The 26,084-nt window shown below is 41.5% G+C and overlaps 1 protein-coding gene across 2 annotated transcripts in view; it reads left to right on the top strand.

The window, feature by feature from the left end:
- Positions 1–6,946: 6,946 nt before the first annotated feature.
- The window catches only part of BCKDHB (branched chain keto acid dehydrogenase E1 subunit beta), a 223,853-nt gene continuing 204,715 nt past the window's right edge, over positions 6,947–26,084 (top strand). Inside the window, exon 1 of one of the 2 annotated variants that reach the window (XM_054722299.1) lies at positions 6,947–7,217. In XM_054722299.1, coding sequence (XP_054578274.1) covers positions 7,022–7,217 — 196 coding nt within the window. In that variant the 5' untranslated portion in view covers positions 6,947–7,021. The remainder of the gene's footprint in view (positions 7,218–26,084) is intronic. The other variant, XM_054722298.1, reaches the window with a different exon arrangement.

Raw genomic sequence — 26,084 nt, forward strand, 5'->3', positions numbered from 1 at the left:
TACCTACAAGGGAGCACCCATACAACTGTCAGCTGATTTCTCAACAGAAACTGTGCAGGCCAGACGGGAGTGGCAAGAAATATTCAAAGTGATGAATAGAAAGAACCTACAACCAAGATTACTCTACCCAGCAAAGCTATCATTCAGAATTGAAGGTCAGATAAAGAGCTTCACAGATAAGAACAAGCTAAAGGAGTTCATCACCACCAAACCAGTATTATATGAAATGCTGAAAGGTATTCTTTAAGAAGAGGAAGAAGAAAAAAAAGATAAAAATTATGAACAACATGAGGCTACGCGCCCCCGGGTCCGGGTGAGACCAAGTGCCATTGGACCCGGATGAGGCTGGGTCCCTGGGCCCGGGTGAGGCCATGTGCCCCTGGGTCCGGGTGAGGCCTGTAAAAATTATGAACAAAAAATACATATCTATCATCAAGTGAATAAAAAATCTGATGAACAGAATAAACTGGTGAATATAATAGAATCAGGGGCATAGAAAGGGAGTGGACTGACAATTCTAGGGGAGAAGGGGGTGTGGGGGGTGCGAGAAGAGACTGGACAAAAATCAAACACCTATGTAAGAGGACAATGCGGGGGTAAGGGCAGAGGGTGGGGTGGGAACCGGGCGGAGGGGAGCTATGGGGAGAAAAAAGAGGAACACCTATAATAATCTGAACAATGAAAACTTATTTTTATTTTAAAAAAAAGAGCAGATGCTCTACCCTAGGCCTAAAGAACAAGAATTTCTCAGTGTAGAATCTAGAAAATCTGATATTTGAACAAATTTCTCACGGATTATTTTACAAAATACATTTGAGAGAGACGGTATAATGGCATAGGTTCTTTGTTTTAGAATGATTTAAGATATTTAAACTGAGGTTAAACATTTACTTTCTCTGATCCTATTTTCTCATCCACAAAATGAGGATTGTAAGAACTTTTTCATGAAACTGTTTTGAAATATTGAATATGCATGTAAAGAATTTTCATGTTGACTCAATAGAGAACAGTTGCATCATTTGTAGGTGTTTAGATTCCAAAAATCTAATATGTCTAAGGTAAAATTTATGAGCAGCCAAAACTGTGATTGAAAATAATTTAATAGACAATAATAACATTTTGCCACATTTATGCATCATGTTGTGGATAAATATACTGTCTTTCAGTAAGCATACAACTGAGAATTTCCCTGATGAGTTAGAACAGGTTAGAATAGCTGAACACCACATAATGTAACTAACTTGTGCTTAGAAGTCATGTTCTATTAAAAAAAACAAAAACACTTTACATTCTCATGCTCCATGTCCAACAAGAGTGCATGGGAGATAGTATCACGCCGGGAACAGGCTGATGACTACTCTAATGTCTGGAATGCTGCTAGCCGATGAGGCAGAGCAAGACACCTAAAGAACTGGCCAGCAGTTCTTAAATTCTACCACCCAGTAGTAGCTGTCTAAATCTGTGCTCAAATTCATTGGCAAAGTAAATCACATTGCCATGCCTAATTTCAGGTGGCTGGGGATGTGCAATCTGCCCGAGATCTCAGAAGGAATGGAAATACTTGTGAGTGTCGCTAATATTGACCATATGGAGCCTGGATGTCAATAGGTGATTCTAATGTGAAGTCAGGGTTGCACATCACTGGTCTAGGGTTTATATTTTTCAATGGAGGAAGGGGAAGAATTACCTGCTCTCCTGTAAGTCTCATGTTAATTTGTGTAGGTTAAGTGTGTACATGATATGACATAGGTGGACTTCTATTTTTCCTGTGCCTTGGGGTGGCTTTACATGGTGCAGAGAACAAATGGTCATGAGTCATTGTTGATGACCACTTGCCCCTGTTCTCTTACCTCCTTTATAAAAAACAATATATTTTTATTGATTTCAGAGAGGAAGGGGGCGGAAGAGATAGAAAAATCAACGATGAGAGAGAATTGTTGATCTGCTGCCTCCTGCACATCCCCTACTGGGGATACCAGGCATGTTCCCTGACTGGGAATCCAACTGTCTCCTCCTGGTTCATAGGTCGATGCTCAGCCACTGAGAAACACCCGCTGGGCTGTTCTCTTACCTCCTTTTCCACACTGGCCATCATCAAGCATTCCCAAATATCCTCGCAAAGCCTCTGATGCCTTCAGGAGTGCTAGTTGTTCAAGGTTTTGAAATGAGATAAACGAATAAAAGTCACAACAGAAAAGAAATGGAGGTGAGTTAACATATAATTCTCAAAAATTTCTTTTCATCCCAGTACTAATGATTATGTAAGCCACAACATTAATTAGGCTTTTAGAAACCTGGAAATACTCACAAATTATCTTGGGAATAAAGAAAAAATCACTACTGCCAGGCTGTCATGTATTTTTGTTTACAGATAAGAGGCTCTTTCTGAAACATTATACATACGGGCAGATATCAATATTTGGAGCAGAGTTCTGAGCCATCATTTGTATGTAATCCTTCCACCAGGCTGTATACAAATGCCAGATAACGTCACTTTGAAGGGTGCCCTGTCTGCAGTGACTGCTCCTAGGTTTTCTGTCCACGTAGGATGGTTCAGGTTCCTAAAAGGCTGATCACAGAGTACCTCTAGCCCCTGCAGGAGATGAGAGGCCAGAGAGAAGTTGCCTGGATGCTTGGGAAGCAGAGAAAAAGCGTTAATTCACATGCTGAATGGAACAGGCGACAGATCCATGGATTGCCTTAAAACAATGTTCATTAAAACATAGTGCCTTGCTCACACAAGGTTCTCAAGACACACTAGTGAATAGTAGAATTAGAGTCTTAAAATTAGAAAGATCCTAAACAACTCCTAAATGAAGCATGCATCCTCTCAAGTAGCTCCTCCAATAGTGTTCATCCACCTTGTACTTGACTGTCTCCAATGCCAGAGAATTCATTATTTACCAGGACAGTCTACTTAGTAAGAAGTTCTTTATACTGAGTTGGAATTTGCTTCTTCTGTTTCTTGTTCTTCCCTCTGGAACCAAACAGTGAACTTAATCCCTTTTCCACAAGAGAGCCCATCAAGCATTTAAAGAGAACTAATATATTACTTTAAAAATCTAATATATTAGATTTGTAGACTAAGTATCTTGTTTATATACCAGTAACTCTCCTAAAAATCTTAGAATATCATATTGAAAGAAATCTATTAGACAGTATATAAAAACTCTTGAACAATGCAAGCATCTCCAGAAAGTTCATAAAAGCATCTAGTTGTGTTCTGCCACTGAGTCTAGCTGTTGTGGGTTGAGTTGTATCCATCCCTCCAAAGGTATGTTAACTCTAACCCAGCCACTGACACTTAGAGCCTCAGAATGTGACCTTATTGGGAAATAGAGTTGTGTATGTAATTAGTTAAGTTAGGATGAGATCATACAGGAGCAGGCTGGGCTCCTAATTCAACAAGGCCGATGTCCTTATAAGAAGATGCCAGAGACAAGAAAGAAAGAAGAGTAAGAACATCATGTGATGACAAAGGGAGAGACTGAATTGAGGCAGCTGCAAGCTGAAGAATACCAAAGACTGCCCACTAACCAGCAGAAGGTAGGAAGAGGCAGAGAAGGATTCCTCCACAGGTTTCAGAGGGAGCATGACTTTGCCAACACTTTCATTTTGGACATCTAGCCTCCAGAATTATGGGACAATATACTTCTGTACCCAGAGCTACTTTGTTACAGCAGCCCAATGAAACTAATACACTAGCTTTGACTATAATTTGGATTTTCTTTTCAGAAGGACCCCAACAGGATCATTCCATTTAGTAAGCAGCAAAGCAAGGAGAATCATGAGTTCTTCCATCTAAATATTCCCAGTCTTGAACTGAAGCCAATTTCAAACAGAACCTGTGAACTAACATACATGCTGTCAAACACATACTGTAGGGGATAATTCTTCTAACCCACATATTTAGGTGTACAAATGAAACTTCTTTATTTTTCCATAACTGGATTTTTAAACAGAAGCTTTGCTGAGATGTAATTTTTATGGCATTAAATTCACATTTTTCGTGTTTTTATTTTTTATATCATTTTCACAAAGTTGTGCAACCATTACCATGATTTAATTTTAGTACATTTTCCTCACTCCACCAAAGAATTCCATACCCAGTAACAGTCACTCCCCATTGCATCTTTACCCCAGACCCTGGCAACCACTAATTGATTTTGTTTCCATTGATTCGACTTTTCTGGGCATTTTGCATAAATGGAATTGTAAAATAAGTGGTCTCCTGTGACTGGCTTCTTTCACTTAGCATGATGTTTTCAAGGTTCATTGATGTAACATTACCCCATTAATTTTATTACTAAGTAATATTTCATCATATTGATATATTATATTTTGTTCATCCACATCTGTAGATGGACATTTGAATTGTTTCCATCTTTTGGCTACTATGAACAATGCTGCTATGAACATTTGTGTACAGGTTTCTGTGTGTACATAGTTTTCATTTTTCTTGGGTGTGTACTTAGGAGTGGAATTTCTGGGTCATATGATAAATCTATTTAACTTCTATAGAAGTGATAAGCTATTTTCCACAGCAGCTGCATCATTTTATATTCCCATCAGCAATGTACAAAGGTTCCAATTGTTCCTTATCCTAACCAACACTTGTTATAGATGTCTTATTTTGGCTATCTTAGTGAATGTGAAGTGGTATCTCATTGTGGTTTTGATTTGCATTTCTCTAATAATGTTGAACATATTTTCATGTGTTTATTGGTCACTTGTATATTTTCTTTAGAGAAATGTCTATTCAAAACCTTTCCCATTTAAAATAATGGACTTTATTTTTAAAGCATTTTCCCTAAACCTTGATACCATATCTGCATCTCTCTTGGCATATGAGAGAAGCATTTTTATGTTCCAAATGCCATGCCATGGTCATAAGTTGGAGGACCTGTGATACTCTTTCAGGCCCATCTACAAATAAAGATACCTATAGTTCTCTTTTATGGCTCTACTTTTATGGAAGGTGGGAAAACTGGCTCTTAAATTAGCATGCTCTTTATAAACTTTTGTTTAACTCATACATTTTGTACCCTAAGTCATTCAGGTTCTTGAGGTTTAGTACTCAGAAACCAGTCTTTAAAGGCCAAACTCTGTTCTCTAAAAATTGTCTCTGCCATTGGCTTAAAGATCTATTTTGTAATTCAAGAGCAAGAATTTGACTTCTTTGTTACTTGCCTCCTGATGTCTTTGCTTGAGTTTGAATGGGAGCAAGTAACAAGATATAAGGATAAGATATTACAAGATATTATGTTGCTACTAGAGGCCCGGTGCACAAAATTTGTGCACTGGGCAGGGGAGTGTCCCTCAGCCCAGCCTGCACCCTCTCACAATCCAGGACTGCTGGCTCCTAACCACTCGCCTGCTGGCTGCCTGATTGCCCCTAACCACTCTGCCTGCCAGCCTGATAGCCCCCTATCTGCTCCCCTGCTGGCCTGATTCACACCTAACTGCTCCCCTGTTGGCCCAATCACCCCCAACTGCCTTCCCCTACAGGCCCGGCTGCCCCCAACTGCCCGCCCCTGCAGGCCCGGCTGCCCCCAACTGCCCGCCCCTGCAGGCCTGGTCCCCCCCCCCCCAAATACCCGCCCCTGCAGGCCAGGTTGCCCCCAACTGCCCTCCCCTGCTGGCCATCTTGTGACTACATGGAGGCAGCCATCTTGTGGTGGCCATCTTGTGATGATGTGGGGGTGGCCATCTTGTGACGTGAGGGCATGAGGGTCAATTTGCATATTACCTCTTTATTATATAGGATATGAAAGGGGTGTCCAAAAGCTGAGTCTAAACAGGTACAGGTTGCACAGGTAGTGAAACTCAGTTACAGAAAGTGAGCTAAGAGTTATTCTGAAGAGTGAACAGCAACTTTGCCTATCTTTCTAAATTATACTTCTAAAATTTCCTGAAAATGACACTTTCCCAACCTAATATCAATGAAATGTGGCCAGGGTGGGTCCCACTTTAATTACATACATACATTTCCAAGGTACTAGGCAGATGGTGTGGTGGAGATTGCGAAAAAAAAAATTTTAAAAAGTGATTTGTCAGGCAGACAAATCTGTTGGTGCTCTCCTTGCTGTTCTTGACTGCATATAGTTGGACATGAAACTTCTTAACCAGCATATGAAGACCTTCAAAATTTTGGATCTGTCCTTTCCCACCCTCCTATATTTATCTGATGGAAACACTTTCACTCTTATTTCTGTCATATTTTACTATGACTTGTAAATTCACGGACAGAGAAAGTATCCTTTGAAGCATCTGGATTTTGAAAGAGAAAGTTTACAAAACTGATTATTTTAAATGTAAATTAATGACTCAAATTCTTCCGGTTTTTAGGCTAATTAGAATAAACCAGCCATTTTTTCCTGCACCTGGGCAAAAATGTATTGAATATCTCTATTAATTGGATTTTTGGAATGAAATCCAAGTGTACCTCTTGAAACTGTCATCTGAATAAAATAATATTCTATAGAGAATTATTAAACATTCAAGGAGGGTTTGGAACTCAAAACCAATAACTAGTGCCAGTCAGCAACCTTTCAACCCCTTACCTATAGGATATGGAGATAAAGAATAGGAGAGAATAAACAAGGGTTACATTTCAGAAAGAAAGTATAAATGGTGAAATGAAAAAGCCACCGAAACTGACAAGTGACATTGGAAAAGAACAAATCCAGGGGTCGGGTGGCACATCGCAGGACCGCGTCCGGGCCCAGCCCAGCCCAGCCCGCTCGGCTGACTTTGGGAAGCCTCCACTTGGAGGGACAATTTCATTGGCTCTCATCCACCCACGAGCCCACGCCTAGGCCGTCTTCCGCGTGCGTCCCGCGGGCGAACGCCGCCTGGCTTTGCTCCTTGCCTTTCCCACCTCCGAATTCCGAACTCCGATTGGTTGGTTTCACGGAACCGCCCCTTCGGCCGCACCAATGTGGAAGCTGCCCTGGGGCTCCGCCCTCCTGCGGCCGGAGTGCGGCGGCGCAGCTCGCAAACCCGGCGGCGGCGTGCGGGGATGGCTGCCGTAGCGGCGAGTGCGGGCCGCCTGTGGAGGCTGCGCGCGGCCGGGGCCGAGGGACCCTGGCGCCGGCTGTGCGGTGCGGGGCCGCTGCGGGGCTTCCTGCAGCCCGCCTCGGCCGGCGGGGACGCGGCCCCGAGGCGGCAGGTGGCTCACTTCACTTTCCAGCCCGACCCGGAGTCCCAGGAGTTCGGTGAGCGAGGGGCTGCCCCGGGCGCTCCGCGGCCACCCACGCGAGTAATCCGAGCCCTGCTCTCGGGAGCCTCCTTCCGCCTCTGGGTCCGACGGCGGTGGTCTCCTCCTGGCTCACTTTTTGTGACAGCTTAGCTCTTGGGAGGAGACCTTCTGCACCCTCGACGCGGGTGGGAGTCTGGAAGGGCCGGAGGGGGAAGGGGTGTCGCCGAGGCTTCACCCCCTTTCTTCGCTCCCCATCCTTGCTCTCCCTTCCCTGGCCTTAGGTTGGTGTTCAGCTTGCCCCGGCCTGGGCCAGGAACAACAGGCTGCGATGTTTCAAAGGAAGATGTTTTATGTATTTTTATTTTTTCCTTGGGCAGCTTAGAGAAAACAGAAGAAGGAATTGGATTGATTTTCCCAAGGTCACAGAATAGGTTCTTTCTGGAGGTGGGAAAGAATCCAGGCTTCCTGGCCAAGTCTGGTCCTGAGCCTGTGCTGGGCTAGGCTGCAGGTGAAGGGAGGAGGAAGGCGTCTAGTGCTGCCTGAGGTAGGAAGGACTTAAAGCACACCTCACAGTATGACAGGACTTGTACGATTTATTCTGCAAGTTCTATGGAATCTTTCAGACGTCCAGTGTCTGTCATCAGAATATCGGACACAAAACGGTTACCTTTTCCTTGTCTGAAAACTTCTCTGGTGCTACAGCTGAAGTGTGTGTCTTTGCTTGTGAATAAGTAAGAAAGAGCTTGTATTCAGGGCTTACTAAGGGGCAGGCACTCCTTTGATGCTTAGGACAACCTTAAAGAGGCTGGTCATGTTTAAGTTCCCTTTTTCAGTTACGTTATTTGAGGTCTTGAGATAGTTTGCCCAAGGTTACAACAGATAAATTAGTGGAGTTAAAGGCCTCCATAATTGTAGTTTCAATACAAATATAACCTGCACTATTTAATCAAAAGCATCTCCCATGTTGTTATATAGTCTTTGTAACCTTCTTTAGAAGACATGTCCTCTGGAGTAGAAACACTGATTAGAATGGTTAAAAATCTTGGTCCTTGAATCAGATTGTCCTAGGTTCTGTCTAGGCCCTGATACCTGTAACTTTGGACTCATCACTTACCCTCCGTAAGCCTCAATTTCTTTATAAGTAAAGAGTTAATACCTACTTCAGAGGGTTTTGTTATGAGGACTAAATTAAGCATGGTATACTTAACACAGTCTCTGACTACACTCAGCAATAAATGGAAACTTTAAATAATTACCATTATGCTTTAGATATTGCACTTTTGCAGTGTTATAAATAATGCATATAGAAACATTTCATGTGTCATTTATGTAACATTATTTTTAAGGATAAAGTCCCAGGGAGGATATTTCTGACTTGAAGAAGGAACACTTTATTTTTATTATTATTTTTTTTAAATTTCTTTATTGATTAAGGTGTCACATATTTGTCCTCATCCCCCCATTCCCATCCCACACCCCTCCCCACGGATGCCCCAACCCCCTGTTGAACTTAACCGTTGGATAGGCTCATATGCATGCAGAAGAAGGAACACTTTAATGGATTTTAATGCATAGCTCAGATTTCCATTTTATACTCCCATTTGTATGTATGAGGGTGAGTGTTGGGTATCATGCTAAAATCACAGGTGTACTGTGATATTGTGATTTATAATAAAGAATACATATTCAGTCTTTGTTCCATTCCTGGCACTGAGCTACTAAAACCCTGAAATTTCTTGTGATGGGAGCAATAAAGGTGTCTTGTTATGTTAATGTTGACTTTTGCAAAGCCCCTAAGTCTCTTAAGGATGGGAGCTGGTCACTAGAGGAACCAAGGGTGTGATTAGAGAGTTGGAATTTTCACTCCCACCCACCTGACCTCTGGGGAGGGAGAGGGACTAGAAATAGAGTGAATTGTAAGAGGCCCATGATATAATCAATTATGGTCAATTTGCATATTTTCTTTTATTAGTGTAGATTACCAAAACTGTACTAACATAGTATGACAGCACAAAAGTTGTAGGAAAGGAAATATTAAAAATCGGCAAATAACAGGATTACTTCTATTCTAAAATATTTTTCCCCCCTCTGGCTCTATTTTTGTTCATCAGTTTATGTTATTTATTATATTCCACAAATGAGTGAGATCATTTGATATTTATCTTTCTCTGACTTGCTTATTTCGCTTAGCATGATGCTTTTGAAGTCTCTTGTTGGATATGAGTATTGCTACTCCAGCTTTTTTTTTTTTTCCATTTGCATGAAAAAAAATTTTTCCATCCCTTCACTTGCATCCTGTGTGTGTCTTTTGCTTTGAGGTGGGTCTCTTGTAGACAGCATATAGTTAGTTGGGTCATGTTTTTGTATCCATTCAGCTACCCTTCACCTTTTGATTGGAGCATTTAACCCTTCACCTTTTGATTGGAGCATTTAACCCATTTATATTAAGGGTTATTATTGATAGGTACTTATTTATTGCCATTTTAATTCTGTATGGCTAGGTTTCTCTCTCTGTTTCTTCTCAACATTCCCTTACAGCAATCCCTTTAGCATTTCTTATAATGCTGGCTTGTTGGTGATGAACTCCTTTAGCCTTTTTTTTTTTTTTTGTCTGGGAAGCTCTTTATTTGACCGTCTATTTTGAATGGTAGCCTTGCTGGATATAGTAATCTTGGTCTCAGATCCTTGCTTTCCATTACCTGGAGTACTTCATGCCATTCCCTTCTGGCCTGTAGAGTTTCTGATGAGAAATCAGGTGTCAGCCTTATGGGAACTCCTTTGTAGGTAACAGCTCTTTTCTCTTGCTGCCTTTAAGATTTTCTCTTTGCCTTTAATTTTTGGCATTTTAATTATGATGTGTCTGGGCGTGGGTTTGTTTGAGTTCTTCTTGTTTGGGGTTCTCTGTGCCTCCTGAACTTTTTCCTTTACCAGGTTAGGGAAGTTTTCTACCATTATTTCTTCAAACACCTTCTCTATTCCTTTCTCCCTTTCTGCCTCTTCTGGCACACCTACTATTCTAATATTGTTACGTTTCACATGGTCCCACAGCTCCCTTAAGCTGTCCTCCTGTTTTTTAATTGTTTTTTCTTTTTGGTTCTCTAATTGAGTGATATTTTCAACATTGTCTTCTAATTCACTGACTGGATCCTCAGCTTCCCCTAATCTGCAGTGTATTCTGACTAATGTGTTCTTTATTTGTGTTAAGTTATTCTTTATCTCAGACTGTTCTTTTTTCATAGTTACTATATCTTTTTACGTTCTTTTGAGCATTTTTAACATCATTACTCTGAACTCTGTTTCAGATAAGTTTCTTTTTTAAAAAATTTTATTTTATTGTTTAAAGTATTACAAATAGTAGTACATATGTCTCCTTTTTCCCCCCCATTAACTCTCCCCTGCCTCCCCTACCCCTGGCACATGCCCCCCTCCCCCAATGTCTTGGGTCCATTGGTTATGCTTATATGCATGCATACAAGTCCTTCAGTTGATCTCTTACCTCCCCCCCACCAACCCTCCCAGCATTCCTGCTGTAGTTTGACAGTCTGTTTGATGCTTCTCTGCCTCTGTATCTATTTTTGTTCATCAGTTTATAATGTTCGTTATTATCCATAAATGAGTGAGATCATGAGGTATTTTTCTTTCACTGCCTGACTTATTTCACTTAGCATAATGCTCTCCAGTTCCATCCATGCTGTTGCAAATGGTAATAATTCTTTCTTTTTTACAGCAGCATAGTATTACATTTTGTAGATGTACCACAGTTTTCTAATCCACTCATCTGCTGATGTGCACTTAGGCTGTTTCCAAATCTTAGCTATGGTGAATTGTGCTGCTATGAACATAGGGGTGCATATATCCTTTCTGATTGGTGTTTCTAGTTTCTTGGGATATATTCCTAGAAGTGGGATCAATGGGTCAAATGGGAGTTCCATTTTTAGTTTTTTGAGAAAACTCCATACTGTTTCCACAGTGGCTGCATCAGTCTGCATTCCCACCAGCAGTGCACGAGGGTTCCTTTTTCTCCGCATCCTATCCAGCACTTGTCGTTTGTTGATATGTTGATGACAGCCATTCTGACAGGTGTGAGATGGTACCTCATTGTTGTTTTGATTTGCATCTCTCGGATGATTAGTGACTTTGAGCATGTTTTCATATGTCTCTTGGCTTTCTGAATGTCCTCTTTCGAAAAGTGTCTGTTGAGGTCCTTTGCCCATTTTTTGAATGGATTGTTTATCTTCCTTTTGTTAAGTTGTATGAGTTCCCTGTAAATGTTGGAGATTAAACCCTTAATAGAGATAACATTGGCAAATGTGTTCTCCCATTCAGTGGGCTTTCTTGTTGTTTTGTTGATGGTTTCTTTTGCTGTGCAGAAGCTTTTTAGTTTGATGTAGTCCCATTTGTTTATTTTCTCTTTAGTTTCTATTGCCCTAGGACAGTGATGGCAAACCTATGACACGCGTGTCAGCACTGACACGCGTAGCCATTTCTGATGACACACGGCCACTGAGGCAGCTGCATGCCGAGGATGAAACATTTGCTGCTCCTGAGGATGAAACATTTGCGAAATAATGTTTTTTCCTCAAAGTGACACACGACCCGAGTTATGCTCAGTTTTTTGGCGAAGTTTGACACACCAAGCTCAAAAGGTTGCCCATCACTGCCCTAGGAGCTGTACTGGTAAAGATATTGCTATGACAAATGTCTGCTATTTTGCTGCCTATGGCTTTCTTCTAAGATTTTTATGATTTCCTGTCTTACGTTTAAGTCCTTTATTCATTTTGAGTTTATTTTTGTGTATGGTGTAAGTTGGTGGTCTAGTTTCATTTTTTTGCAAGTATCTGTCCCGTTTTCCAAACACCATTTATTGAAGAGACTGTCTTGTCTCCATTGTATGCTCTTGCCTCCTTTGTCAAATATTAATTGAGCATACTGGCTTGTGTCGATTTCTAGGTTCTCTGTTCTGTTCCACTGGTCTATATGTCTATTCTTGTGCCAGTACCAGGCAGTTTTGAGAACAGTGGCTTTGTAGTATAGCTTGATATCTGGTATTGTGATCCCTCCTACATTGTTCTTCTTTCTCAAGATTGCTGCAGCTATTCGGGGGAGTCTTTTTTTTTATTCCAGATGAATTTTTGGAGAATTTGTTCTAGGTCTTTGAAGTAAGCCGTTGGTATTTTAATGGGGATTGCATTGAATTTATAGATTGCTTTGGGTAGTATGGACATTTTAATGCTGTTGATTCTACCCATCCATGAATATGGTATATTCTTCCATTTGTTCATGTCTTCCTCTATCTCTTTTTTCAGCGTCCTGAAATTTTCTGAGTACAGGTCCTTTGTCTCCTTGGTTAAGTGTATTCCTAGGTATCTTAATTTTTTTGTTGCAATGGTAAATGGGATTGCTTTTTAAATTTCTCTTTCTGTGAGTTCATTATTGGTGTATAGAAAAGCCATAGACTTCTGGGTGTTAACTCTGTATCCTGCTACATTACCGAATTCATTTATTAAGTCTATTAGTTTTTTGATGGAGTCTTTGGGATTTTCTATGTACAATATCATGTCATCTGCGAATAACTACAGTTTTACTTCTGCTTTTCCAATTTGGATGCCTTTTATTTCTTCTTCTTGTCTGATTGCAATGGCTAGTACTTCCAGTACTATGTCGAACAGGAGTGGTGAGAGTGGGCATCCCTGTCTTGTTCATGTTGTTAAGGGAAATAGTTTTATTTTTTGCCCATTGAGTATGACGTTGGCTGTGGGTTTGTCATATATGTCTTTTATTATGTTGAGGTATGATCCTTCTATTCCCACCTTGCTGAGAGTTTTTATCAAGAAAGGGTGTTGAAAAAAAAAAAAAAAAGAAAGGGTGTTGGATTTTGTCAAATGCTTTTTCTGCATCAATGGATATGTTTATATGGTTTCTATCTCTCAGTTTGTTTATGTGGTGTATCACATTTATTGACTTGCGGATATTGTACCATTCTTTCACCCCTGGAATAAATCCCACTTGGTCATGGTGTATGATCTTCCCAATGTAATGCTGGATTTGATTTGCTAGAATTTTGTTGAGGGTTTTAGTGTCTGTTTTCATGAGAGATATTGGCCTGTAATTCTCTTTCTTTGTATTGTCTTTATCTGGTTTTGGGGTTAGGGTAATGCTGGCTTCATAGAAAGAGCTTGGAATTGCTCCTTCCTCTTGAATTTTTTTGGAATAGTCTGAGGAAGATAGGTTTTATTTCATCTTTGAATGTGTGATAAAATTCCCCTGTGAAGCCATCTGGTCCAGGGCTTTTGTTTGTTGGAAGTTTTTTGATTACTGCTTCAATTTCCTCCATAGTTATTGGCCTATTCAGATTTTTTGATTCCTCCTACTTGAGTTTTGGAAGGTTGTATTTTTCTAGGAATATGTCCATTTCTTCTAGGTTGACCAGTTTATTGGAGTAGAGTTGCTGATAGTATTTTTTAATGATTCCTCATATTTCTGTGGGGTCTGTTGTTATTTCACCTCTTTCATTTCCAATTTTGTTTATTTGGGTCTTCTCTCTTTGCTTCTTGGTGAGCCTGGCTAGAGGTTCATCAATCTTGTTTATTCTTTCAAAGAACCAGCTCTTGGTTTTATTGATCTTTTGTATTTTTTTTTTTTGTCTCTATGTCATTTATTTCCACTCTGATCTTTATTATCTCCTTCCTTCTGCTCACACTAGGCTTTTCTTTGGGTAGTATGGACATGGTGTCTGTAGATCTTGTTGCTCTCTTGCTAATTCTTCAAGTTGCAGAGTTAGATGGTTTATTACCAGTTTTGTTTTTTTTGAGGTAAGCCTGTAATGCTATGAACTTCCCTCTTAGGATTGCTTTCACTGTGTCCCAAAAATTTTGAATTGTGTTTTCATTGTCATTTGTTTCCAGGATGTTTTTTATTTCTTCTTTGATCTCTTTGTTAACCCACTCATTGTTTAATAGTATATTATTCAGCCTCCAAGTGTTTGAATTTTTGTGATTGTTTTTACTGTAGTTGATTTCTGATTTTATGCCATTGTGATCTGAGAAGATGCTTGATATGATTTCAGTCCTCTTGAATTTGGAGAGACTTTGCCTGTGTCCCAATATGTGGTCTATCTTTGAAAATGTCCCATGTGTGCTTGAGAAGAATGTATGTTCTGTTGTTTTGGGGTGGAATGTTCTAAAGATGTCGATTAAGTCCATCTAATCTAGTGAGTCGTTTAGGATTGATGTTTCTTTGCTAATTTTTTTGACTAGAGCAGTGGTCGGCAAACTCATTAATCAACAGCCAAATATCAACAGTACAACGATTGAAATTTCTTTTGAGAGCCAAATTTTTAAAACTTAAACTTCTTCTAACGCCACATCTTCAAAATAGACTTGCCCAGGCCATGGTATTCTGTGGAAGAGCCACACTCAAGAGGCCAAAGAGCCGCATGTGGCTCAAGAGCCGCAGTTTGCCCACCACGGGTCTAGAGGATTTATCCAGTGACGTTAATGGGGTATTAAAGTCTCCTACTATGATTGTGTTGCTGTCAATCTCTCCCCTGATATCTTCCAGAAGTTTTTTTTTATGTATTTGGGTGCTCCTGCATTGGGTGCATAAATGTTTACCAGACTTATGTCCTCTTGTTGTATTGATCCTTTTAGAATTATGAAGTAGCCTTTCTTGTCTCTTGTTACGGTCTTCACTTTGAGGTCTATTTTGTCAGATATAAGTATTGCTACCCCAGCTTTTTTTTCATTTACGTTTGCCTGATATTTTTTCATCCCTTCACTTTCAGTCTGTGTGAGTCCCTTGTTCTGAGGTGGGTCTCCTGTAGACAGCATATATATGGGTCATGTTTTCTTATCCACTCAGTCACTCGATGTCTTTTGATTGGAGCATTTAATCCATTTATGTTTAATGTTATTATTGATAGGTACTTGTTTGTAGACGTTTCTGTACCTTATGCCTGTGTTCCTTCCTTTCTATTTCTTCTTTTTACAGCATTCCCTTTAGCATTTCTTGCATCCCTGGCTTGGTAGTGATAAATTTCCTTAGCCTTTTTTTTGTCTGCGAAGCTCTTGATTTCCCCTTTAATTTTGATTGATAGTCTTGCTGGATAGAGTATTCTTGGACTCAGTCCTTTGCTTTGTATCACTCTGTATACTTCCTTCCATTCCCTTCTAGCTTGATGTGTTTCTGTTGAGAAATCATTTGATAATCTGATGGCGGATCCTTTGTAGGTAACTCTCTGTCTCTCTCTTGCAGCCTTTAAGATTCTCTCTTTGTTGTTAACATTTGCCATTGTAATTATGACATGTCTTGGTGTGGGTCTTTTGGGATTCATCTTGCTTGGGGCTCTCTGTACTTGTGTAACTTTTTTCTTCCCCATATCAGGGAAGTTTTCTGTCATTATTTCTTCAAATAGATTTTCTAATCCTTGCTGCTCTTCTTGTTTTTCTGGCAGCCCTATTATATTTATGTTACTTCATTTCATGCTGTCCCATAGCTCCCTTAGGCTCTCCTCCTGCTTTTTAATTTTTTTTTTCCAGCTGCTGTTCAGATTGGGCTTGTTTTTCTACCTTATCTTCTAACTCACTTATTCGGTCCTCTGCTTTTTCTAGTCTACTGTTGAAACCTTCCATGGTGTTTTTGATTGTAGCTATATTACTTTTGACTTCTTCCTGATTTTTGCATAGGTTGTTGATTTTCTCGTCCATCTGGTTTATGAACTGTATGACCATTACTCTGAATTCTTTTTCTGTCATGTTCCTTGCCTCCATTTCACTTATTTCCTTTCTTGGCCGTTCTTCTTTTTCTTTCCTCTGGGGATTATTTTGTTGTCTCCCATTCTAACTTTTACCAGAAGGTCCAATCACCAAGTTGTGGGGGCTTGGGCTGTGTGCAGTGGGAGTTTTGTACCACCCGAGTGTCACTGAAGAGCTCTGACACCAAGATATGTGGCTGCCGTGGGTTGGTGAGAGCCACGCTTGCCCAGGATCAGAGTCACCGGCACTCAGTGCAGCCTCATGAATGCACCTAGAATCAGGAACCCTTGCCTGTGCCATGCTGATAAAGAGACCCCACTGGCGTGTGCCAAAAATCAGAGTCTCCTAGTGCATGCCAGGAGTCAGAGTCTCTCTGTGCCCATGCTGATAATCGAATATCAGAGTCTCTGTTGCTTGGTGCGGCCTCGCAATGAGAATCAGGTTCCCTGTGTGTGCACGTGCCGAGAGTTGGAGTCACTGGCTCTTAGTGTGTGTGCACTGGGCATCAGGGATCCCAGGCGCACGTGATAAGAAACAGAGTGAAGTCACTGGTGCTCAGTGCTGCCTCTCACGCAGAGAATCAGGGTCCCTGGTCTGCTTGGGGGACCGGGTTGCACAGCTGCCCTGTGTCAGCAGGAGATCACTCCTGCACTGCGAAAAAACAGACTTCTGTGTGTGCTTGCCCAGAATCAAAGTCAGGTGGCACTGCCGCCCTGTGTGGGTATAGGGTCTGGTTGCGAGAGTGAGCTCTGCGGTAAGCAGATTCCCAGTGTCTGTACGCCCAGGCTCAAATTTGGGCAGTGGAGCCACAGCCACCCTGTGTGGGTGTGGGGTCTGGTCTCTGCAGGAAACAGATTCCCAGTGTCCACGTGCCCAGGCTCAAATACGGGCAGTGGAGCTGGAGCTGCCCTGTGTGGGCATGAGGCCTGCTTGCACGGGGCGGGACCAGCAGTTCCTATGGCACTGCAGCGAGCCTGTGGGGAGGGAGATGGGCTCTGTGACTCACAGGAATCTGCGGCTGGGATTTCTAGATTCTTGGTGTCTGTAGATCTGCAGTTGTGGTTGCAGGTCTTTGTCCCCAGTGGCTGTAGGGTCCTGGTTTGAGAACAGATTGGGTGGTGGTGAGGCTAAGATCCTAGTCTCAAGCAGTTCTGTTTTTCAAGATGTCATGGTCTCTGTGCCCACACTGGATGCCCCTGAGTGTCTGTAGTGGCAGTGGGGTTTTGCCGTCTAAGACTGCCAATTTGGCAGCCCCTTGGAAGATCTGCAGGATCTAACTGTCTCTAGTTCACACACACACACACACACCCCCCACACACACATATCCACACACTCCTCTATCACTCCCTCACTCTCTCACACACTCTCCCTACCTTCTTGCCAATCACCATTATGGTTTCTCAGATAAGTTTCTTATCTCCGCTTCATTTATCTCTTCTTCTGGAGAATTCTCTAGTTCTTTCAGTTGGGGGTTGTTTCTTTGTTTCCTCATTTTGGTTGTCTGTTTGGGTTTGTGACTATGTTTTAGGTAGATCCTCTATATCTCTCAATCTCTAGTGTAGGACAGTGTTAAAGGCTGTTTCTGACTAATTGGATCAGGCAAAGACTCAAAGCCTCCAGAGACCCCTCTGTCTACAGACTAATAGATTCCGACTTGAATTGCCCCCAGGCAATCATCCTCTGGTGTGGTGAGAGTTTTTTCAACAGGGTGGGGCAGTTGCTTCTGCTGGGAGGCTTATTGTTACTTTTAATCTCTTAAGTGGCCCCAGGGCAAGGTGTTTTCCAATAGGGTGTGTCCACTGTCTTCCCTCCAGGCAAGGCAGATGTTGGAAAGATGTTCTCCACTGTGTGAGTGAATGACTCAGCCCAGGAAACTTGGGTTGTCTGCCTTCTGAGCTCTACCCCTCAAGTCCCCACTCTTGGGTTCTACTCTCACAGCTCTAGTCCATTTCACCCTCCCTCTGCCAGAGCACAAGGTGGGTGGCTCCACAGGGAATTTTTGTGTGTTGGCCCTTTAAGAGGGTGCCCGAACTTTCAGCTGCCACTCCCTGACAGACAGCATCCCACTGCTTTTCACAGCTAGATGTTATGTGGGTACCCTCCTCAGTTTGGTGCTCTCTGCTGGGGAGCCCAGCTTGGGGATTAGATCTCAGAGTTCTCAGTGGCAATCCTTCCTGAGATATCTCTCTGGGACTTCAGTTGCTATCTGTGGGTGTCCTGCCAGTCCTTTCGCACCTTCCCCCTCCTACCAGTCTCTATGCGGTCTCCACCTTTGGTCCTTGGGTATCAGGGTTCTCTCCTGTGAGTTTTCCATTGATTATTCAGGAAGCCTTTCCATATTTCAGTTGTAATTCCATCTTGTTCCTGGGAGCATGTCCTTGCAGCATCCTCCTACTCTGCTGCCATTTTTCAGTCTGTTGATTCTTGATTTCATGCAGGAAAGATTTTACAACATGAGTCCAGGTGATTTTTTAAAAAATATGTTTTTATTGATTTCAGAGAGGAAGGGAGAAGGAGAGAGAGAGAGAAATATCAATGATGTGAGAGAATCATCTACTGGCTGCCTCCTGAATGCCTCCTAATGGGGATAGAACCCCAAACTTAGGCATGTACCCTGACCAGGAATCGAACCATGACCTCCTCATTCATGGATTGACACTCAACCATTGAGCCACATCGGCCGGGCAAGTCCAGGTGATTTTTAGAGAATGTTTATTAAAACTGGGGACAGTGAAACAAGGAAGGGCTCAGGACAGAAGAAGCAACAGGAGAGAGACTAGGTGGGGAAACAAGCCTAGACTGGGCTGCTTAGGCTCACTAAGAAGTCAGAGAAAAGGGGGCCTTAGAGACCGGTTCAGTGGGTTAGCCCTGGGATGAGCTGCCACTGCCCATTGCTTTCTGGTTGCAAGTCCCTTAGAGTTTAGGAGATACATGCCTGTGGGGGAAGAAGAGGGGGAAGGGAAAGAGGCCAGCGTGCTCCTTGCAGGGAGAGAGCATGTTGGGACTTTTGTTTTGAGGGTTTTTAAAGGCTGGGAGTTTAGGGAAGATCTTAAGAGAAGGATCTCACTAGAATACTCATCAGTTTTATGCTGATGTGCCAACATGAGATTTATTCCCTTCGTCTGTTCTTGGTTGTGGTTGATAAATGACATTAATTGGATTTCTGCTATAAGCTATTTACCCTCTGGGTGGGAAGAAGTATAAACCATTTACTTTTAAGTGTCATTGGTTATAGAATACTAGAGGCTCAGTGCATGAAATTCTTGCACTCAGGGTGGGGTCCCTCAGCCCAGCCTTCACCCTCTCCCAGTCCAGGAGCCCTCAGAGTATGTCCGACTGATGGTTTAGGCCCGCTCCCCGCGCTGCTTTTGGAGGCGGGAGAGGCTCCCACCACTGCTGCTGCGCTCACCAGCTGTGAGCCTGGCTCAGGGCTTCTGGCTGAGCGGCGCTCCCCCTGTGGGAGCACACTGACCACCAGGGGGCAGCTCCTGCGTTGAGTGTTTACCCCCTGGTGGTCAGTGCACGTCATAGCGACTGGTCATTCCATCATTCTGTCGATTTGCATATTAGCCTTTTATTATATAGGATAGGATTTTGCAATTTACTAGATGGCTATAAACTGCTTGGCTGGTTAACACATTGTGGGCAGATCACGAGCATCCTCGTGTTTTCATATTACATGGTGTTTTACATAAATGTTAAAGGCACACCTTAAGCCGAAACCGGTTTGGCTCAGTGGATAGAGCGTCGGCCTGCGGACTGAAAGGTCCCAGGTTCGATTCCGGTCGAGGGCATGTACCTTGGTTGCGGGCACATCCCCAGTAGGGGTTGTGCAAGAGGCAGCTGATCGATGTTTCTCTATCATCGATGTTTCTAACTCTCTATCCCTCTCTCATCCTCTCTGTGAAAAATCAATAAAATATATATATATAAAAAAAAGGCACACCTTAAAATTAAATACCCATTGCATTTTGAAGTTATTTATTAGATGTTCTTACAAGCTAATATCTTTTTAAAGTATGAGACTTTGTAAAACATTTTTTGTACTCGTTCAATAGGAACTTATCTGGCCACTGGTAAAGCTAACAATAAAACTACTGGTGTGCAATGTGTTAACTATCTGTCTCAGTTTCCCTGTTTTGCTTGTCCTGGCTTACTAGCATGTCTCAGTGCTACCTCCAGGTAAATTGTGGTAGAATTGGGTTGAATTATAGGACACCTAGCTGGTGCTGCAGAATTGCTTGGTGGTATGTTAAACACACACACACACACACACACACACACACACACACACACAGAAATTAGTGTCAGAATTGTTTGTGAGAGCTCCCTTCCTGGGGGATCATAGACTGTAGTCTTCTCACTGTGTCCTCACAGAGTGGAAAAGGGGGCATCTGTAATACTTTTAACAATAAAGATTTAAAAATAAAAGAAAACTCAAACATTCTGTTTTCTGATTATACCTTGATCTAGAATAGCTGAGCAGTGGTTCTTAATGATGGCAGCACAACCTTTTAGGGAGCAATTTGGAAATTTGTGCAGGTATTTTTGGTTTTCCAAGGAGGGGAGACACTACTGGCATTTATTGGGGAGCAGCCAGGGAAGCTAGAAGTGAGAGAGAGAGAGAGAGAGAGAGCTCTCTGAAGTCACTTTTATAAGTACACTTTTATAAGGGTACTAAATCACATTTATGAGGGTTCTACTCTCAAGACCTTTCAACTCCCAAAAGTCCCACCTCCTATCACCATCACATTCGGGATTAGGTTCCAACATGAAATTGGGGTAGGTGAATGGGGACCACAAGCATTCCATCTATAGCATTGGAAGTGTTGGTGGAATATAGTGCTATGAGGCAGTCTAGTTTTCGTACTAATCTGACACCAAAACTACTCTGTCAGAGTTGGGAACCCTTGCGACTAGACAGTTCTCTCCATGGCACTTTTCCTCATTTTGTTCAGACTTAACTCCAAATGTGTGTCCTTCCCCTTTCCCTACTGTGTTTCTGTGTTCTGACTCACTTTACTATTGGTCACAAAAACCTTCCCATGGTACCCCACAGAATGATAATAGTGATGGTAGCAGGTATTTTATCAGTGCTCGCCACGTCCCAGACACTATTCTGAGTGCCTTGCATGTATCAATGTATATAATCCTCATATAACAGTGCTATGATAGAGATCCTATAATGATCCATATTTTATGAATGAAGTAACCAAGACACAAAGAAGTTAAACTTCTACTTCTTTACTTTTAAACTTTTCCAGTCATACCACTTGTAAGAGGTGGAGCCAGGCTCCATTTTTAAGTAGTTTGGCTCAGTGTGGCTCCAAGAGGCTATGCTCCTAGGCACTTTGCTATTTTGTCTTGCATTTTTTTGCACATCCTTAAGATTCTTCACCTACCACTTGGTTCCATCTTAACTCTACGTTAATCCTGGCTTTCCCCAAATATGCTGCTTCTTTTACATCTAATTTGAGCAGAGACTGCCAGTCTTCTCTTTCATTGTAATTTACCCATTGTTATTTTTTAATTTGACAATCTAAGGGAAAAAGAGGTCAGTGCATGTTTTGCATAGTCAGGTATTGCATGTTTTAAAAGGTCTTGAGACACATCAGTTGAAAATTGTTGCTTTGGAAGGAGGGGTTTGAAAGAGTAGTATTAGAAGGAGAGGTCTGAAGGGCATTTCAAAGACATATGAACCTAGGTGCACAAAAACAACAGACAGGGCTTGCTTAAGGCCAAGATAAGTCTTTTAGTAAATAAGTTAAATGCCTGGGCTGTGACTGCCCACCATCACCTTCCCATTTAGGAATTATGATCAGATCACCTTTGCAAAGAACCTCTTTTATTCATTCACAGATATAAAATCAGGAGCTCAGAGGAGAGATCTGGGTTGTAGATATCCATTTGGGAGTCACCAGCACGTAGATAGGCTTAAAAACCATTTAGAAGTTGAGTAGAGAAGGAGCCAGCAAAACAAAGGGAAGTGTCATCGCTTGTCATATCATGACTGAAGTTACCAGGAGTCCTGAGAGGGGCAGCCTAGGGACTCTAGTCACAGTCTCTTCAACCTTAAGAAACTTAGGGCCTCTCTATTTGGTTACCCCCTCACTCTCCTTGCCAGCCTCAGTGTTGTTTACTTTCTTCCTTTGACTGGATATGCAATATACACTGGCACCTTAAAAGACATTTGTGTTTACAGATCCTTCATTTACATTTTAATATTAAATGTTTTGTCCCTAATATTGGACTCTCTCTGAAATGTACTATATATGATAGAGATTGTAACACCCCTTAATAGAGCTTAGAATGGGGTAGAGCACCTAGCACATAGAAAGGGATTCCTGGACAGTAGAGTATCTAGAGAGGTGGAAGAGGTTTTATTGGGGGAAAATAGGTAGTTTCTTAGGCATCTTCCCATTTCACAGTGTGGTTAGTGCCACTGTAAGCCACTGAAATAGTCATTCATCATGCTTCACAAGCATATACTGGTTGTCATGTACGTGGTAGACACTGTGTTAAATGCTGAGATTTCTAAGGAATAGGGTGAGACAGTGTTGTAATACACAGGTCTCCAGCAAGGACTAAGCAGTTCAGAGTGCTGGCAGAACCCTCATTTTTCTGAAACTAGACCCTAATTTTCCATATCATAGCTGTGTATTTTTATTTGTTCAGGGTCTAACTATAAATATACTTACTGTTGACATGCCCTACTCTTGACCTTATTTATTTCTGAAGACTGCTCCTTGGGACCCATTTGCCTCTTTTGTCTTAAGTGGTCTGGCTCTGTGGAAGGCTTCTCTCTCCCTTCAACTCTACTGCCTACTGAAGGTATTCAAAATAATTGAATACTCCATCATCCTGTTATAGCAATATCCCTTCTCCCCACCTTTCCTGCAGTGTCTTTGAATTGTGACTTTGGTAGATTTTTCCCCCCACTCCATTCCCACCTCTTTAAGTGGTTGTTTGACAATTTTCTTTGTGTATATTTTGTCTTTATGGAAATAGCTGCTTGTATTTATTTGTTCAGTCGTCGACCACATGTCAGACACTATTGTAAACACAGCATATAGCTCTGGTCAAAGGCAGATAAGAATCCTGACCTCTTAGAGCTTATGTTCTATTGTGTCCCTTCCATTCCACCCACATGCCACTTACCTTTTTAGCAGTGATGATCATTATTCATGATGCTGTGAATAACAATTTTAATGGTGTTCATAGACTACCTTTCTTCTTTTTTTTTTTCTTTTTTTTTTTTAAATCTTTTATTGATTTCAGAGAGGAAGGAAGAGGGAGACAGAGATAGAAACATCAATGACAAGAGAGAATCATTGATTGGTTGCCGCCTGCATGCTCCACACTGGGGAATGAGCCCGCAACCTGGGCATGTGCCTTGACTAGGAATCCAACTGTGACCTCCTGGTTCATAGGATGACGCTCATTCACTGAGCAATGCCAGCCAGGCCTTTTTTCTTTTGAAATGTCTTGCCAGTGGCACAACTTTGGTTAGATGTGCTAGAGGTGCAGTTATCTTATTATGAGGGAACACAGGCATATTTTATAAATGGTCTTTGATATAACCTATCCTATATAACAAAAGCCTAAGATGCAAATTGTCCCCTCGACTGGGAGTTCGACCGCTCGCTATGACATGTGCTGACTACCAGGGGACGGTGTGGAACATGGCGGGTGTCAGCGACACAGCGCTGGCAGCAGGTGGCAGTGGAGACGCTGCCGGCCCTGATGGGCCCTGATGAGAGTGGGACAGCAGCGGATGGTGGAGCAGGTGAGTGGGTGGCGCCAGGCCAAGGTGGGTGCAAGCGCGGCCTGATCACCCCGCCGATCACCCCGCAGGTGGCGACCAGCATCTATTACAGAGAAAGAGCAAATAGCAATATTAAAATATTTCTTCTAAGTATTTTCCTTTCAATGTGCATGAATTTGTGCATCGGGCCACTAGTAGGAGAATAAATAGTTATAAGGAAATTAAATACTTAAAATGATCTTACCTATGAATAACTTGTGATTTCTTCCTGACCCATCCACAAAGCATACTACAACATTAAAAAGAATTGAAAGTAGATGTTGCTGTATTAAAAATTGTCATTTAATAACATGTTGATAGTTGCCAGGTGGGAGGATGTTGGAGCAGATGGGTGGAAAAGATAAAGGGATTAAGAAGTTCAAATTGGTTGCTATGAAATAGTCATGGGGATGCAAAATATAGTCAATAATATTTTAATAACAATGTATGGTGCCAGGTGGGTATTAGAAATATTGGGGTGATCACTTCTTCAGTTATATAGATGTTTAATCACTGGGTTGAATACCTGAAACTAATATAATATTGTACAACTGTAAAAATAAGTTATTTAAAAAATTTTAAAAGTTGTCTGCCCTGGCCAGGTAGCTCTGTGTTTAGAATGTTCCAATACTCCAAGGTAGTGGGTTCAATCTTCAGTCAGGGCACATACAAGGATCAACGAATGAATGCATAAATAAGTGGAACAACAAATCTTTCTCTCTCTCTCCCTCAAAAAATCAGTAAAATATTGACATTTAAAACTTTTAAAAAGCATTTGGTAGAATAGCAGTTAATCCCAAACCCTAAAATTTTGAATTTATTTGAAAAAAAGTATTCAGGAGTGCAAGTTTATGTGCTTACATGGAAATATAACCTTTAAATAACCTTGTAAATTATTTTCATATGAGTAAATTCTTTGTGGTTATCAAGCAATACTTTCCAAGTTTCCTTGATATGATTTTTATTATTAAAATCTTTGCTTTCTTCCCACTGGAAATTTGCTGAGCCGCAATGAAAAATTCAATATTAATTCTAATGGTCAGCGGACTTGAAATAGATAGCAGCTTAGATGTTTAGGCATTTTTCATCTTCCTAGGTATTACCTATGAAAATCCTAATTGACAAATAAAAATCTTGCTTTAGGAAATGTATGAAATAAGAGAAAGAGTGGGAATGTCATGGTGTTTGGGGAAAAAAAAAAAAACTAAACCATTATCATCTGATGCTGGGCACTAATAAGTACTTTAAATAATTTTTATAGTCTGGAGAAGGATTTAAGGAAAGTATCTATTAAATTATATAGCCTTAGCCTGAAGAAAAATAAATTATGGACATGTGGTGTGATTATTTTTCCTTTGACATAGTTGATATAACAATATTTTCTTTAATAAATTCCTGTTATCTCTATCAAAAATAAGAGTAGAAACAGGCCTGTATTCTGGGCAGGAGGGCAGCAGGGAAGATCTGATTGGGGATTGACAAGACCTGCAGTCTGTGCATTTAGCGGTATTGATGGAGTTAGAGCAGATAGAGAAACAGTAGGCCGTGTGTCAGTGGATAATAGAAGATTCAAGATGTCATAGATCAGAGCCTGCCATGGAAAATAAATTTTCTAGGAAAAAAAATGAGTGACCAGTGTCTGGTGGCCAGAGGGCTGAAGGCAATAGCAGTAGCTGTTGTGTCCCAATGTGGGAATTAGAACCTGGATTTTGGAACAGACCAGGCTACTGAGGAGCACAGAGATTAGATGGGGCAGTAGTCAGGGTAGGCAGCAGGTGTTGAAGAGATTTGATACCAGCATGGCTATGGGCTAAAGTGAGCACCAGTGCATAGATGTGCACTAAAATGAAGACTGGGCCTGTGGATCAGAGAAGATTTAGGCAGAAGCCATTCTCTGCTCTGAATAGTGGTTTTGGAGAGGAGTTGACTCAAAGTTATAGGATGACTGTGGTCACTGGGCAGCATCAAGGCTTAAATCATAGCTCTGAAGTCATGTTTTTGAATTTTAACATTTGAAACTTTATCAAATAAAGCTTTGTACCCTTCAGAATAATGCCCAGACCAAGATGAAGGACATGGACAAAGTCCAGAATCTAAGAATAAATAACTAATATTTACTCAGCACTCACTGTGTCAGGCATCGTTCTTTGTGCTTTACATGTATTATCCATTTAACCCATTTAGGGAGATGGAGGTTGGCTTGCAGAGATTCTGACTGGAGCAATAAGATAATAGGAAGAACCAAGTGTGGTTTGTGTAGTCCTGGGGTTCTGTATTCTCCAAACACCAGCAGTTCTGGGTACTAAAATTTATTGTTAGTGTTCCT

Source organism: Eptesicus fuscus, chromosome 10 (genome assembly GCF_027574615.1).
Source record: "Eptesicus fuscus isolate TK198812 chromosome 10, DD_ASM_mEF_20220401, whole genome shotgun sequence".
Lineage (NCBI taxonomy): Eukaryota > Metazoa > Chordata > Mammalia > Chiroptera > Vespertilionidae > Eptesicus > Eptesicus fuscus.